This window comes from Plecotus auritus (assembly GCF_963455305.1).
Source record: "Plecotus auritus genome assembly, chromosome: 2".
Classification (NCBI taxonomy): Eukaryota; Metazoa; Chordata; class Mammalia; order Chiroptera; family Vespertilionidae; genus Plecotus; species Plecotus auritus.
This window is the reverse complement of record NC_137771.1, coordinates 30,404,705-30,419,521: the sequence shown is the minus strand read 5'-3', so window position 1 is coordinate 30,419,521 and position 14,817 is coordinate 30,404,705. Positions and strand designations below refer to the sequence as shown.

At 39.0% G+C, this 14,817-nt stretch overlaps 1 protein-coding gene across 2 annotated transcripts in view; it reads left to right on the top strand.

Moving 5' to 3' along the window:
* LOC308242015 (phosphopantothenate--cysteine ligase) overlaps window positions 1-14,817 on the top strand; it is a 91,683-nt gene that overhangs the window by 58,294 nt on the left and 18,572 nt on the right. For both annotated transcript variants that reach the window (XM_080655798.1, XM_080655799.1), the window contains exons 10-12: window positions 2,543-2,752; window positions 5,700-5,812; window positions 12,430-12,592. In XM_080655798.1, coding sequence (XP_080511924.1) covers window positions 2,543-2,752; window positions 5,700-5,812; window positions 12,430-12,592 — 486 coding nt within the window. The remainder of the gene's footprint in view (window positions 1-2,542; window positions 2,753-5,699; window positions 5,813-12,429; window positions 12,593-14,817) is intronic.

The window sequence follows — 14,817 nt, the reverse complement described above, 5'->3', positions numbered from 1 at the left end:
TAGTTTTTTCATTTAAAATGGGTAAAGTACGAATCTCAACTACTTCATTGATATGAAAGCCTAACCAACATACAGTAGTTATAGTAGTATCTGCCTGAGTTCTGTACTTCAAATACAGCAGATATCCTGTAAGTGATTCTTTTTTTATTTATTTAAATTCTTTATTGTTTAAAGTATTACGTATGTCTCCTTGTAAGTGATTCTTGAAGAACAACAGCTAACTTGTATTAGGTATTACATATGTGGCTATTTCTATTCTTGATGCTTTCATTGCTTTGTTTTATTAAATATAGCTTTCTAACTGTCCTATGAGTTAAGTAGTTATCTCCATATTACGGATGAAGAAACATGCTTAGAGAGGTTAAACATTATTAACTTTTAATTCATTTGATAAAATCTGAATGGTTAATACGCAGAAGTCACAAGTGGAGGAAATTATAGTTATAATCCCTATTAATAAGTTGAAAAGCTTTGAGCCCAGGAAATTCTATTTTACATAAAGTAAAGTAAGTTCTAGCTCAGCATTTTTGTCTGTGAGTCCTACCTACTATGTCCATTTACCAGGTTCTAATATTCCTTAGAATGTCATTCATTCACTTATTTGTTCAGTAAATATTGATTAATCATCTACTTTAGGCACTTTGATAGGTGTTGGATACTAAGAAATTAATAAAACACATGGGAATTTAGAGTGAGGAAGAAGGATGTAAAAGAGTAGATAAATACATGTTTAATTATAAATGGTGATAAGTTCTCTGAAGGAAATAAATGTGGTATAATAAGTAAGAAGGAAGTAAAGAGATCTCTTCAGATTAAATGATCATGGAGGTTTTCTCTTACAGAGTGCCTTTTAAGCTAAGACCTGAAAAATAGACAGGAACAAACTATACCATGAGGAGAGGGGAAGGGAATACATTTCTAGCAGAAGAAAGAGTGGAGTCTGGTGTGTTGGAAACTCTAAATTCTAGTAGAAACCAGCAGGACAGGAGGTCAGTGGGAGAAGGGGGAATGACAGGATGATTTTAAGGAGGTTGGCAAGGGCTGGATCACACAAGGCCAGGCAAACCGCTGCGTCTTGTTCCCAGAGTGATGGGAAGCCACTGAAATATTTAAGGAGGGGTGTCAAGTAGTTCAATTTATGTTTTAAAAAGAACACTTTGGCTGCTATGCAGAGAACAGATTGGAAGGGAGTAAACCTGGAAATGGCAGGACCGGGGTTGAGGCTATTGCTATGATCAGGGCTAGAGATGATGATCTAGACCAGTGGTCGGCAAACTGCGGCTTGCGAGCCACATGCGGCTCTTTGGCCCCTTGAGTGTGGCTCTTCCACAAAATACCATGGCCTGGGCGAGTCTATTTTGAAGAAGTGGCGTTAGAAGAAGTTTAAGTTTATGCCCTAACCGGTTTGGCTCAGTGGATAGAGCGTCAGCCTGCAGACTGAAGGGTCCCAGGTTTGGTTCTGGTCAAGGGCATGTACCTTGGTTGCGGGCACATCCCCAGTGAGGAGTGTGCAAGAGGCAGCTGATCGATGTTTCTCTCTCATCAATGTTTCTAATTCTCTATCCCTCTCCCTCTCTGTAAAAAATCAATAAAATATATTTTTTTTAAAAAAGAAGAAGTTTAAGTTTAAAAAATTTGGCTCTCAAAAGAAGTTTCAGTCGTTGTACTGTTGATATTTGGCTCTGTTGACTAATGAGTTTGCCGACCACTGATCTAGACTAGAGTCGTGACACAAACGACTGAAATGGATTGATGCAAGATCTGTTGTGGAGGCAGAGTGACAGCTTGCACTGAATTGGCTCATAATGGAAAAAGAAGACTCAAGGATAACTCAGGTTACTGGCCTACACAGTGTAGACGGTGACATCATTGACTATAATCAGGAAGACTGAGAGAAAAACAATCTTGGAAATGTGGGCAGATCAAGGAGTTTCACTTAGGCAGTTATTTGGCATAAAGGTGGTGTCTTATTTTAAATCATGAGGATGAACCAAGAGAGAGAATGATCCACTCTCAAGGACCAGTTTAATCCAATAGCATTTAGAAGTTGGGTAGCATTAGAACAGTCAAAAAAAAAAAAAGAGACCAATAAGGAACAGAAGAGAGGCAAGTGAAAATCATGGGAGTTTGATGTCATGGACTCCAAGAGAGGAGGGGAACTTTCTGAGAGGGAGGGAGTGAATGCCACTAAGCAGTCAACTGTCCATTGGATTTACTTTGGCAATAGTGCCCTTAGCAAAAGCAGCTTCACAGAGTAGTGGGAATGAAAGGCAGCCTGGAGTGATAGAAAAAAGGATGGAAAAATATTTATACCTTGCAGGTATTGAAACTCTTAGGAAAATCCCTTTGTCCAGCTGTCATCTGGAGAGAGAGACCTTGGCAAACCTTACACGTGGCAGCTCCAGAGAGGAAATCAGCCACATGACATTGGTGTTCGTCAGCTCTTGGGGGACAGCATTCCTTTGAAAGCTGCTTATTCTGGCTCACATTCACATTCACTCCATGCTTATTCCCATCACTGTTATTTATTCCCCACCTCCAGATCAAAATTGAACTAAAGCAGGCCCAGCAGAAGTTATTAGACAGTGCAAGGATGTGCTCTTCACCTCCAGCAGAGTGGAAGCACTGTCAGCAGAAAATCAAGGAGCTGGAGCTGGAAGTACTGACACAGGCTGAGAGCATTAAATCACAGAACACCCTAAAAGAAAAGCTGGCTCAGGAGAAATCCAGAGTTGCTGATGCAGAGGAAAGGGTAATTATCTTTACACTTAATAAGTAACATGCGCTGGATACTACTAATGAAACCTGTTTCCCTAAGGACTTTAAGAAATAGATATGGTACAAACTTGATAGAATTCTAGGGTTTTTCTTTACTCTCTCATGCTTTCCTCCCTTCAACTTCATCTGCTCCTATAATTCTAGTAAATTTTGTGTATTTTTTTCAAACTGCATAAACCTATAAAGGTGTTTCATAAAAGCAATAACTTAAAGAACTGAGACCAAACTACTTTTCTTTTACACATTCAAATTTTAAAAGCCTATTCTCTTCTCATTTGGGTTGGTGTTTACATGATTTTTATTTTGTAATTTTTGGAATGGTTTGTGTTGTGAAATGAGCCATTTTGAAATATTGCCCCTGCATTTTAGATTGCCTAACGCCAGGTGGCAGTAGGATGTAACAGGTGCACATTTTGAACTGTAAGTTTGTCTGAGTAAAATTTTATATTTTAAAAAATGCCATTTTATCTAACTATATAAATATAAAACTAATAATACCAAGAAGTAGATGACAGCAATCTGAATTAAATTCAAAAGCCTAATGTTCACTAAAGAAGCCAGCACAAAAGAGTTCATAATGTGTAATTTCATTTATATGAGGTTCAAGAACAGAGAAACTAAGCTATGGTGATAGGTTAATGGCTGTCTCTGTAAGTCCTTTTAACTGGGAGGGGACATGCAGGACATGTGGGAATCTTCTGTGGTGCTACAGGTATTCCATATGTTGGCCTGAGAGATGGTTCTATAAGTAAAATTGTATTGAGTTTACACTTTACTGCCTGTGTTATTGCTCCATAAAAAAGTAATTGATAAAGATTGGTAAAATTTAAAATTTAGACACTACTAAATATTGGTGAGGGTTTTGTGCAGTAGGAGCTCATACTGACTACAGTTGGAAGAGTAAATCCAAATAAACACTTTGGAAAACAGTTTGATGTTGGTTTCTAGTTAAGTTCAAGATGTATATACTATACAACCCCACACTTAGACTACTGGGCATAAACACTAGAGAAACTATTATACTGCACATACGTATCCGGAGGCAGGAATTCAGCCATTTTCATGGTAACAGTGTTTGGAAAAGCAGAAAATTGGAAACAACCCAAATGCCTACTGATATGAGATTGAATAAATAAATTATATATTTACACAACAGCATGCAACAGCGAAACTGAATTAATTACAGGTACATGCTGAGTTCAATGTAATATTGAATAAAAACCAGGTCAGGAAAATCACAGTATGATTCCACTGATATAAAGGTCAAAATAGTACAGAATGAAAGCCATGTCATATAGAGAGATATATTGTTAAAAGAAAAAGCAAAGAAATGATTGACACAAAAGTCAAGATACTGGTTTTCTCAGGTGGAGCAGGAAGGAATATAATTAACGAGGGTCACAGAATGGACTTCAGAAGTTTTGGAAATGATCTTTCTTAAATTGGGTGGCAAGTTCAAAAGTTTGGCATTTGTCCTTGACAGAGAAGCCAATGTGGTGATACTTTCTTCTGTGGAATTAAGACTGAATATCTTTAAGTTAGTATTTCCCCTGAGCTCAGAACTAAATGGGGCAGTTCAAAGGAACTAGACCTGGTCTCTGCCATTGCCCTGAATCATTCTGCTTCTTCACCTCTCCTATGGTGTGTGGGTTTTGCAAGGTCCTAAGTGCCAGGGCTTAGGGCTGATGCAGAAAGATCTTCTTTTAGAAAAGGTCTGCCATACACTGGCATTCACTGAATGTTTGTGGGGAATGTGGTGTCAAACTATTCTAAGGGACTCATTGTTGGGTCAGGAATGCAATAGAGAAAGAATAGCTATTCTGCTGAAATCTAGTCATTCAGCAAATATTTATTGAACTCTTACTATGTACCAGTTACAAATTTAGGTGACACAAAGGCTTTTAAAAATAAATAAACAAGGTTTGCCAGGCCGGTGTGACTCAATGGTTGAGTGTCGACCCAGGAACCAAGAGGTTGCCAGTTTGATTCCCGGTCAGGACACATCCCCGGGTTGCAGCTCAATCCCCAGTAGAGGGTATGCAGAAGGCAGCCCATTGATGATGTTCCCCTCTCCTTGATGTTTCTATCTTTCTAGCCCTCTCTCTTCCTCTCTCTCTAAAAATCAATAAAAAATATATTTTTAAAAAATTAAACAAGTTTAAAAGGATATTTACCTAATAAAAATATTTAATGACACTTTTAATCTAGCATGTAAATTCTAAAATAAAATTATATATCTCTCTTTCACATTTATAAATCTTATTTTTAGAATGACCAGGGTATTAAAGAACCTATTACTGATGCTAGGCAATATGCTAATTGATACTTGGTTTATAAGAGACTTTGACTTTGTTTTGAGATATTATTCATGAATGTAGCCACACTATGAGAAACCAGACACTCACACATTGCTGTTAGAAGTGCAAATTGGTCTAATACCTACAGGGACAGTTTGGCCTTATGTATCAAACAAACAAATAATAACCTTTGCCTGGCAAATCCACACCTCATAAATTATTCTAGAGACATTGTTTATAATAGCAAGATATTGGAATTAACCTAAATGTCCACCAGTAGGAGGTTAATTAAATAAGTTATGGTATATTCTTACAGTGGGATGGTATATGGCTGTAAAAAAGAGCACACATATATATTCAGGATTGGGCAAAAGTAGGTTTATAATTGTGAGTATGCAGAACACAAAGTTTATTCTTATTATTTATTAATTATTGTATTCTTTTCCATACAAACAACTATAAACCTACTTTTGTCACACGCTGTACTTATAATATGGAAAAATCAGTGAGTGATCAGATTGTGTGCCAGTACTATTGTGTTTGTTATTTATATCATATTTTCCTAATTGGAAAATAGGTCACATTTTTCTTTAAAGTTTTATTTGTAAACTTTTTTCATTCAAGATTTTGGATCTACAGCAGAAATTAGAACAGGCTCATAAAGTCTGTCTCACAGATGCTTGTATTTTGGGAAAGAAGCAACTAGAGGAAAGGATAAAAGAAGAACAACAAGAGAGGTAAGAGGAGCAAAGATGTCAGCTTCTCATGGGCTAATCTTGGTTGAGTTTACCAGCAGTGTCTACTTACCAATGTTTCTTCTGTTCCCCCACTGAAATAAACTCACACTCTTACTAGTATATATCGTACTTACCACCTTGTATACTAATAATTTTTTTCCTTGTTTGCCTTGCACACAGGAGTATGGGATTCTTTTTTTTTTTTTTTTTTTTTTTTTTAGAATTTTATTGATTTTTAGAGGGAGGAAGAGAGAGAAACATGGCTGTGTGAGAGCAAAACATCAATCAGCTGCCTCCTGCATGCCCGCATCAGGGATCAAGCCCACAACCCAGGCATATGTCCCCACTGGAAAATCGAACTGCAAACTTTCAGTGCGAGGGACAACAACCAACCAACCAACACCAGCATATTTTCTTGAATGACTGAATTGCCTAGGAAATAGCATACTCTGGGATTTGCTTTTCTAATTCTAACATGATTAGCACAAAATGCAGACTAGAATGAAGTTGGTGTTTTGTATTTATCAGCGGATTTTCTTCAAAGAAGTTCCAAGTACTTTACAAGCATCTTAATCATCAACAAGTTGCTACCAGATAGGAGCTGTCATATTTTTTTCTGAAATTATTAGGATTATTATTAGGATCTTACTTAAATTATCTTGGATGCCCTAAACTCCAGTATTTGATGCTTCCTACTTCTGTGGCACTCAGTGTGATTTACATATATTTTAAGAAAAATATTATTTTAGCCAATGAAAAGATATACAGACATCCACAGATACTGTGAAGCTCAGAAACTTACTTTCACCTCCAATTAAAAGCTCTAGCACAGGGCTTGACACTCAATAGGTATTCAGTAAATATTTAGTGAACAAAAAAATGTTTGAGTAAGTGAATGAATGAATGTACAGATGAATAATGAATTCACTCAGTGAGGTATAGTAGAAAAATAGTTGTCTGACTGTCACTTCTAGCAGGATGACAGGCTATCCTCCTGTTATATAATACAACTAAATTCTGAATAAACTACAATAACTATGTCTTTTTAAGCATTACTCACAAAGCAAGAGAAAGCCTGAAAGGCAAACATAAATGAGGTAAAACAAAAGTGATGAATGGTAAAAAACTCCTACCTCATAGGATCATTGTGTAAATTAAATGAGTTATAAGCAGTTGGCTTGTATCAGTGTCTAGCACATAGTAAGCACTTGTATCAGTCAGGGTTCAATTGGAGTAGAACTGTTAGTGGTAATATTGGCCCTCAGTTCTTGACTTCATGTAGGAAAAATTCACAACACAAGTCCAGATGATTTTGAGAGTTTAATTAAAGCTAGGGACAGTGAAACAGGAGAAGCTTAAGATATAGGAGGCAAGATCATAGCAACAGGAGTGAGCCTGGGTGAGTCTGCCTTGACCCTTTGGAAGGAAAGTTCACAGAGGCAGAAGAAGTGAGCTACAAGAGCACGTATTCCAACTTTCCAAGAGTAAAAAACAAAATGCTTCTGTTCTGCCCTCCAAATCTTCTACAAAATATCTCTTGTAGCCCACTCTAACCAGAAACATGCATGAACAGAATTCCTAGCCAAGTTGACACATTAGGAAGACTCTACTAAAAAGTGTTGTTGTTGCATTATTTGATGTTATTGTTACTGTTATCGTCATCATCACCATCATCATCAGTGAAGTGAAAAATGTTCATTTTGGCTCGAACAAAATGTTTGGGGATTAGGAGAGCGGCAAGAAAATGAAGCTAGAAGGGTAAGCTAGGCCTGGTCATGATGAGCCTAACTGGCCACATTGAGTTTGGACATGTTCATGGGAGATAATGGTCTGCAGTTTTCCTATTTGTAATATCCTTACCTGGTTTTGGTATTAGTATAATGCTGCCTATTAGAATTAGTTAGAAATTATCCCCTCTTCAATTTTTCTGGAAGAGATTATAGATAATTGGTATAATTTTGAAACCGTACAGCCAATGGTTCCAGGCTGCCTTTTCACTACTTGAGCCAATTAAGCAGAGACAGGGTTGAATCATGTATGTGTGTTTATTCCAATAATGGGAGAGCAGCAGGTCATCCACAAATATCTGCTCTGCACTCCCTCCCCCCATAAGCCAGTTGTTATGTGGAGAAGAAGGACAAAGATTACATGGGAAAGTAGGCAAAAGAAATAAGAATGGGTATGCAAAATAAAAATGGGCAAGCAGGGATGGAGAAGTAGGGAAAAGGAATAAAATTGGGTGTAATGGTTACAGGTTACAGGCAGTGCCTGCTGGGGGTTTGCAAAGGATGGTGCCTTCAGTCTCGCCTGGCAACAGGTTGTTAATATTTCCATGATAACAGGCAGCTCTCTGATGAGGAAGATGGGCCGCATTTCCAGTTAACTCCAAGGTCCAGGGGACTTACAACTCCCAGCCAGGATAGAATGTACTTTCTTTAATCAGAACAAAGCAATCACGATTAACAGAGCATAATTAATATTTCTTATAACTATAGCTGGTTTCCACTATTCTATTTCTCCCTCCCATCCCTAACAATTGTTAAGGAAGAAGTACATTATTCAAACCTGTAAAGAATTTTTGTGAGTTTTTTTGAGCCAAACTGTCAACTCTTGCCAGGAAGTAGAATCTCAACACATTGAGACAATACAATGCTCCAGAGAATGGTGGTTTTTCACCTATTTTTATAAATTACCATCAAAGAAGGAGAAAGTGGGTTACATGAAATCCATTGGTGATAGATTAGAGAGGTGGGAGAAAGCAAAGGGGAGGGAGTTACTTCTGGGATTGGATAAAAAGTAAAATGATAGACACATGCTTCTTTTACCTAGGTGAGCATAGGATAGTTAACAGTCAACAATTAACACATAACAATTAACACAAATAGCAATAACAATGAGGAAATTTGTGGCCCTGGTGCACTGGTTTGCCCTGAGGGGTCCCGAAAAAAGGGAAATTACAGGTTACCCCAACATTCCAAAGGTATGTTATCTAGATGCAAAAAGACAATAGGCTCAGTTAAGATCAAAGTTGATCTTTGTCAGGGATGATAGTGGAGAGGAGCAGAGTTTGCTACCTCAAAATATGCCTCTTTGGGATATTGAGTATTTTATTTAAGCTGGTTAATTTTAAGAAACAGAAGACAAGGGAGAACCTCTGAAAAGCAAGTAGAAGTTACTCTTTGTAAAAGGACATTTACATTTGTAAGGGTGTTTCCCTCACTATACCATGAAGAGGAGGATATCTCTAGAAATTATCAATGGAGAAGGTGTAGACAATAATAATATGCTTGTTTACTGTGCTTTTCCTGGTAACCTTCCATAACTGACTCCCCATCGCCACCATCATTTTTTGTCTTTAGCTGAAGATAAAGGTGAAGGCTTTTGTCATCTTGGCAAGTTATTCAGTGTTCCTGCAGCTCTCCCTTTAATGCAGGAAGTATATGTTATTAAACTTCAGTTTGTTTTTCTCCTGCTAATCTGTCTCATGTTAACTTAACTATTAGACCAGCCAGAAGAACCTAGAAGAGTTGGTGGTGAAATGGCACCAGGGATTTGACCAGTGGAATCAGACCTTCAGTACTTGAGTTCTGGCTAAGGATTCAGAGCCAAGACTCAAACTATAAGAGCAAGTTTATTACAGAGATAGAAGAAGTGAGCTATGGAAGAAATGGCTCAGGAAACAAGTTACAAAGCAAAAGAAGGGTCCTTGGAGAGAGAAAGGTACCAGCTGGCTCCTGGAGGGAGAGCAGCACTGGGTCCTCTGTCTTAAGGGTATTTATCTGGAGGTCTCAGGGGAGGATCCCAATAGCATATTCATCAGCTTTCCAGGTGTGTCCTTTTAGGGATGTGGTCTCTACTGCTTGGTCAGTGCCAGAACAGGGGGTCATTAGTCAATGCAGCTGGTCCTGATGTCAGTCATGGTATTGCTTGTCTGGTTTTGCAGCTTTTCTGAGCCTGGAGCTGAAACACAACTGAGGCCTAGATGTTATCTCTGGGGTTAAATGCTTAAAGGAATGGTCATGCAAGGGCCTGCCTGGGAGTTGCACGAAACCACTCTTCAACTCTTCAGCGCCTTGTTCCTCCTCCAAGGGGGTCTACCGCATGACTATCAACATGCCAGGGGAGGAAAGGTCAGGGGAGGATCCAAGCCACATGACCATCAATATGCCTGAGGAGGAAAGATTACACAGTGGGCAAGATCCTTGTTTTCCCAGTTTTGCCTGTTGCTAGTCACCTGGGGCTTTTTGCCCTGGTGACCTTCTGTACCTAGCCTATCAGTCCTACTCTGTTCATGTCTGTCTTAACTGAAGGGAAAAGGAAAATTTTTTCTCCCTGACAATAGTGATGACCCCCTCTTTCACTTCTGATATTAGTAATTTATGTTTTCTGTTTCTTGGTTAGCCTAGTTAGAGGTTTATCGATATCATTGATCTTTTCAAAGAGCCAGCTTTAGTTTCATGGTTTCTCTATTGTTTTCCTGTTTTCAGTTTCATGGTTTTCTGATCTAATTTTTATTGTTTCTTTTATTCTGCTCAATTTAGGCTTATATTGGTCTCTTTCTCTAGTTTTCCTAAGTTGGAAACTTAGATTGTTGATTTTTTTCATCTTTTATAATATTTGCATTTAATGCTATAAATTTCCCTCTAAGCATTATTTTTGATGCACCTCATGAATTTTATAAGTTGTATTTTCATTTTCATGTCAAATAAACATAGTTCAAAATATTTTTTAATTTCTTGAGACTTTTTTGACAAATGCATTTTTTAGAACTGTTTGTTTAATCACTAAATATTTTGGGATTTTCCAGCTATCTTTCTGTTACTGATTTATTTCATACTATTCTTTTAAATAGATTTACAGCATCCTGTTACATCTATCATTATTCATGTAAAATGCTTTTTAGACACTTTTGTTTTTATAAATAACTAGAGTCCTGGGGCATGAAATTCATGCACAGGGGGTGGGGTGTCCCTCAGCCCGGCCTGCACCCTCTCGCATTCCAGGACCCCTCAGGGGATGTCCGACTGTCAGTCTGACATCCCTCTTGCAGACATCCCTCTCGCAATCTGGAACTGCTGGCTCCTAACCGCTCGCCTGCCTGCCTGATCGCCCCTAACCGCTCACCTGCCTGCCTGATTGCCCCTAACCACTCTGCCTGCCTGCCTGCCTGATCACCCCTAACTGCTCACCTGCCTGCCTGATTGCTCCTAACCACCTCTGCCTCAGCACCCGCCGCTGCAGCTTCTTCTGGAAGGACATCCAGAATGACATCTGGAAGGGCTTTCAGCTGTCCAGTCTAATTAGCATATTACGCTTTTATTATTATAGATGGTATTGTTATCGAACAGGAAAAGTGCATCCACCTGACACTAGGAGAGCCAAACACTAAACACCAAGAATTGCAGTGAAGAAATATTTGCTAACTTACTATAAGTGGCAACACCCCAGAGAATGGGAAGCTAATGCTCAAAAACCTGAACACTTCAATGGCATGTAGGTTACAGATTATATAGAGCAAATCACAAGACACCGTGGGTTAGGGGTTCGAGACTCTGCAGACAGCTCTGGCATCCCTCTGCCCAGTTTTATGGGAAAGTAGCCAGGGAGTCCTTCCGCCTTAGGACACAGGAGCTGAAACATAACTTAGGTCAAAATATTATCTTTAGCTTAACAGAAACCCATACCTTGTGACCCTTAGTGAAGGTGTGGCCATTGTTTTTGTTGCCTCAGGGGGTTAATGACTAGTAAGGGAGGAACTAAGGCTTACAGGGCAGGCTGTGAAAAAACTGAATAGAATGCTGGGGCTACATAGTCTACAGAAATCATACGCTAAATCAGGACCCTCGTTTTCACTATAAAGAATACCCTCTACATAAGACTTTGCAACTGCAATGAAATATGTGTTATACTAAGGCGAGTTTACAATGCTGTAATAGCAGGTAGCAAGGACATCTAATCTGGTCTAGAAAGCTCAAGAAAGCCTTCCTCTAAGAAAGCTATTTAAGCTGAGACTAAAGCAGTTGGCATGGGAAAGCTAAGTAGAGAATATTAGGCAAAGCAAGGCCTGGAAGAGGAAGATAGGGAAAAGGTTGGAGTTGCAGAGGAAGAATAAGTGTGGAGAATGACTTGTTTCAGGAAATGAAAAAAAGCTCATTTTGGGGGAGTTCATTTTGGCTGGCACAAAATGTTTGTGGGTATCGGGAGTGGCACGAAAATGAGGCTAGAAAGGTAAGCTAAAATGAGGCTAGCTAGCAAGCCATATTTAAGAGTTTGAACTTTATTTTAAAGTTCAGGGGAACGCCCTGGCCAAGTGGCTTAGTTGGTAGGAGTGTTGTCCCTTGCTCTGAAGGACCACGGGTTCCATTCCTGGTCCCGGCACATATCCAGGTTGCAGGTTTGATCCCATTTCAGGGCACATACAGGAGGCAACCAATCGATGTTTCTCTCTCACATGAATGTTTCTCTCTTTCTCCCTCTCCCTTCCTCTGTCTCTAGAATCAGTGAAAAACATATCCTTGGATAAGGATTTAAAAAACAAACAATTTTATCTCAAAGAGTTTCATTTGCAAAGCTTTGCAATTCACGGTGTGATTTTAATGTATATTAATTGCCCTCAGGAAACTCCTAGATCATAATATAAATGAGCTACAACAAAAAGTGAAAATCTTACTGGATAAAGAGAATATACTAGAAATGACCAGTTCTCGGCAACAACACAGAATTCAGCAACAAGAGGCCCAACTTAAACAACTGGAAAATGAAAAAAGAAAATCTGATGAGGTAAGAAAGTAAAGAGACAGGCTTCTCAGCTTTCCAGTTCCCAGAGAGCAGCGGTTTTCAATCAGTGTGCCGCAAAACATTTTTAAACATGCAGTACCTCACTGTTTAGTCAGGGGCATTGACTTCTTTTCCGTTAGATTGTCAAATAAAAAAATGACTACAGCCAACATAACAATAGCCATCTGCTATAAATGAATCAAAATTACACCTTTTTTTGTGTCACATCAGTGAAAACTATAATATATTTTGTTGTGCCACAGAATTTTAGTAACTAGTGTATATGTGCCATGAGATGAAATAGGTTGCAGATTGCTGCCATCGAGCAATAGTTAATACTTATTGAGCGCCTAGCACTTTACCCATTTGTTTAGTCAGGATTCAGTTAGGAAAGCAGAATTTACTGTAGGTATTTCAAGCAAGAAGGGATTTAACACAAGGAATAACATGTTTATGAAACTGTTGGGAGGGCCCTGGCCGGTTTGGCTCAGTGGATAGAGTGTCGCCCTGCAGACTGAAAGGTCTCAGGTTTGATTCTGGTCAAGGGCATGTACCTTGGTTGCGGGCACATCCCCAGTAGGGGGGTGTGCAGGAGGCAGCTGATCGATGTTTCTCTCTCATAGATGTTTCTAACTCTCTATCCCTCTCCCTTCCTCTCTGTAAGAAATCAATAAAATATATTTAAAAAAAAAACTGTTGGGAGGGAGAGTTAGGGATAGGTAGAAGATCAGAAAGAACTGCTATGGCTAGGCCCCCCAAACTCCTTGTACTTCTCAATTCTACTATAACATTCTTTATACCAATCATGTGGCCTCCCAAAGTACTTCATGACAGGCAACTATAAACTATAATCTAATCAACCCTTATGTCATGGATGTCTAATACTAGTGACAAGATTATACTGCCTTTACCTCTAACCTGGTCAGATAACCAATCTTTGAGCTTCCCATATTTGAGGACCTGTTCACTGAAGCCATTTCCAGAACCAGATACTTTATTAGTCAAGGTTCGCTCAGGAAAACAGCTTTTACTTTAGTATAGACTTCAAGCTGGAAGACTTTTTTTTTTTCTTTTTTTGTTAATTCTCACCTGAGGATATTTTTCCATTGATTTTTTAGGGAGAGTGGAAGAGAGAGGGAAAATCAGAGGGAAACATCAATGTGAGAGAAACACATTGATTGGTTGCCTCCTGCACAAGACCCGACCAGGGCCCCAGCAAGGGAGGAGCCTTCAACCAAGGTATGTGCCCTTGACCCGATGCTCTATCCACTGAGCAAAACCGGCTAGGGTGAGCTGGAAGATTTTTTATATAGGTAATTAGATGCTTGCAAAACGATTGGAAAGGCTGGTGGAACAAAAGTCAAGGCAAAGAGCTGCAGAAAATCTGAAAGAGCAGAAATCACAGAAAGCTACTACAGTGTCAGAAGCTAGAGCCACTGTAAGCTTTTTTTTCAGCAGAAAGGCTTTGTCAATTTACATTCCATCAACATCATACCTTTTTCAGCACAGAATTCTAGGTGTACTGGTTAATAATGGCGGATTTTGTAATCAAAGAAAACACAATAATTCCAGAGAAACATCAAAAGTGCTTTATTCAAAGTAATGTCCATCGCTAGCTACACATTTCCCCATCTTTCAGGTAATTTGTGGATACTGTCCCAATAGAACTTTTCTTGTTTGAGGAAAACCATTCAGGAACCCCATTTTCCACTTCTTCGTACATTTTGAAATGCTGCTCAGAAAGTGCGTGTGCCATCGATTGGAACAAGTGGTAATCTGAAGGAGCAAGGTCTGGTGAATACAGCGGGTGGGTTAATACTTCCCAGGCAAGATCTTTTAACGTGTCTTTAACTGGTTTTGAAGTGTGTGATGGTGCGTCATCATGAAGCAAAGTTACTTTGCCGTGTCTTCTGGCACATTCTGGTTATTTCATGATCAAAGCATGGTTCAAATTGATTATTTGTTGTCAGTAGCGATCAGTATTAATGGTTTCACCTGGTTTTAGAAGCTCATAATACACCACACCTTCCTGATCCCACCAAACGCAGAGCATTGTCTTCGTTCCGAAGCGATTTGGCATTGCAGTCAATGTTGATGGTTGACCTGGATCAACCCATGATTTTGTGCCTTTGGGATTCTCAAAATAAATCCACTTTTCATCGCCAGTCACAATTCTATGCAAAAAGACTTTCTTTCATGACATTGAAGCAACATTTTACTGATGACTT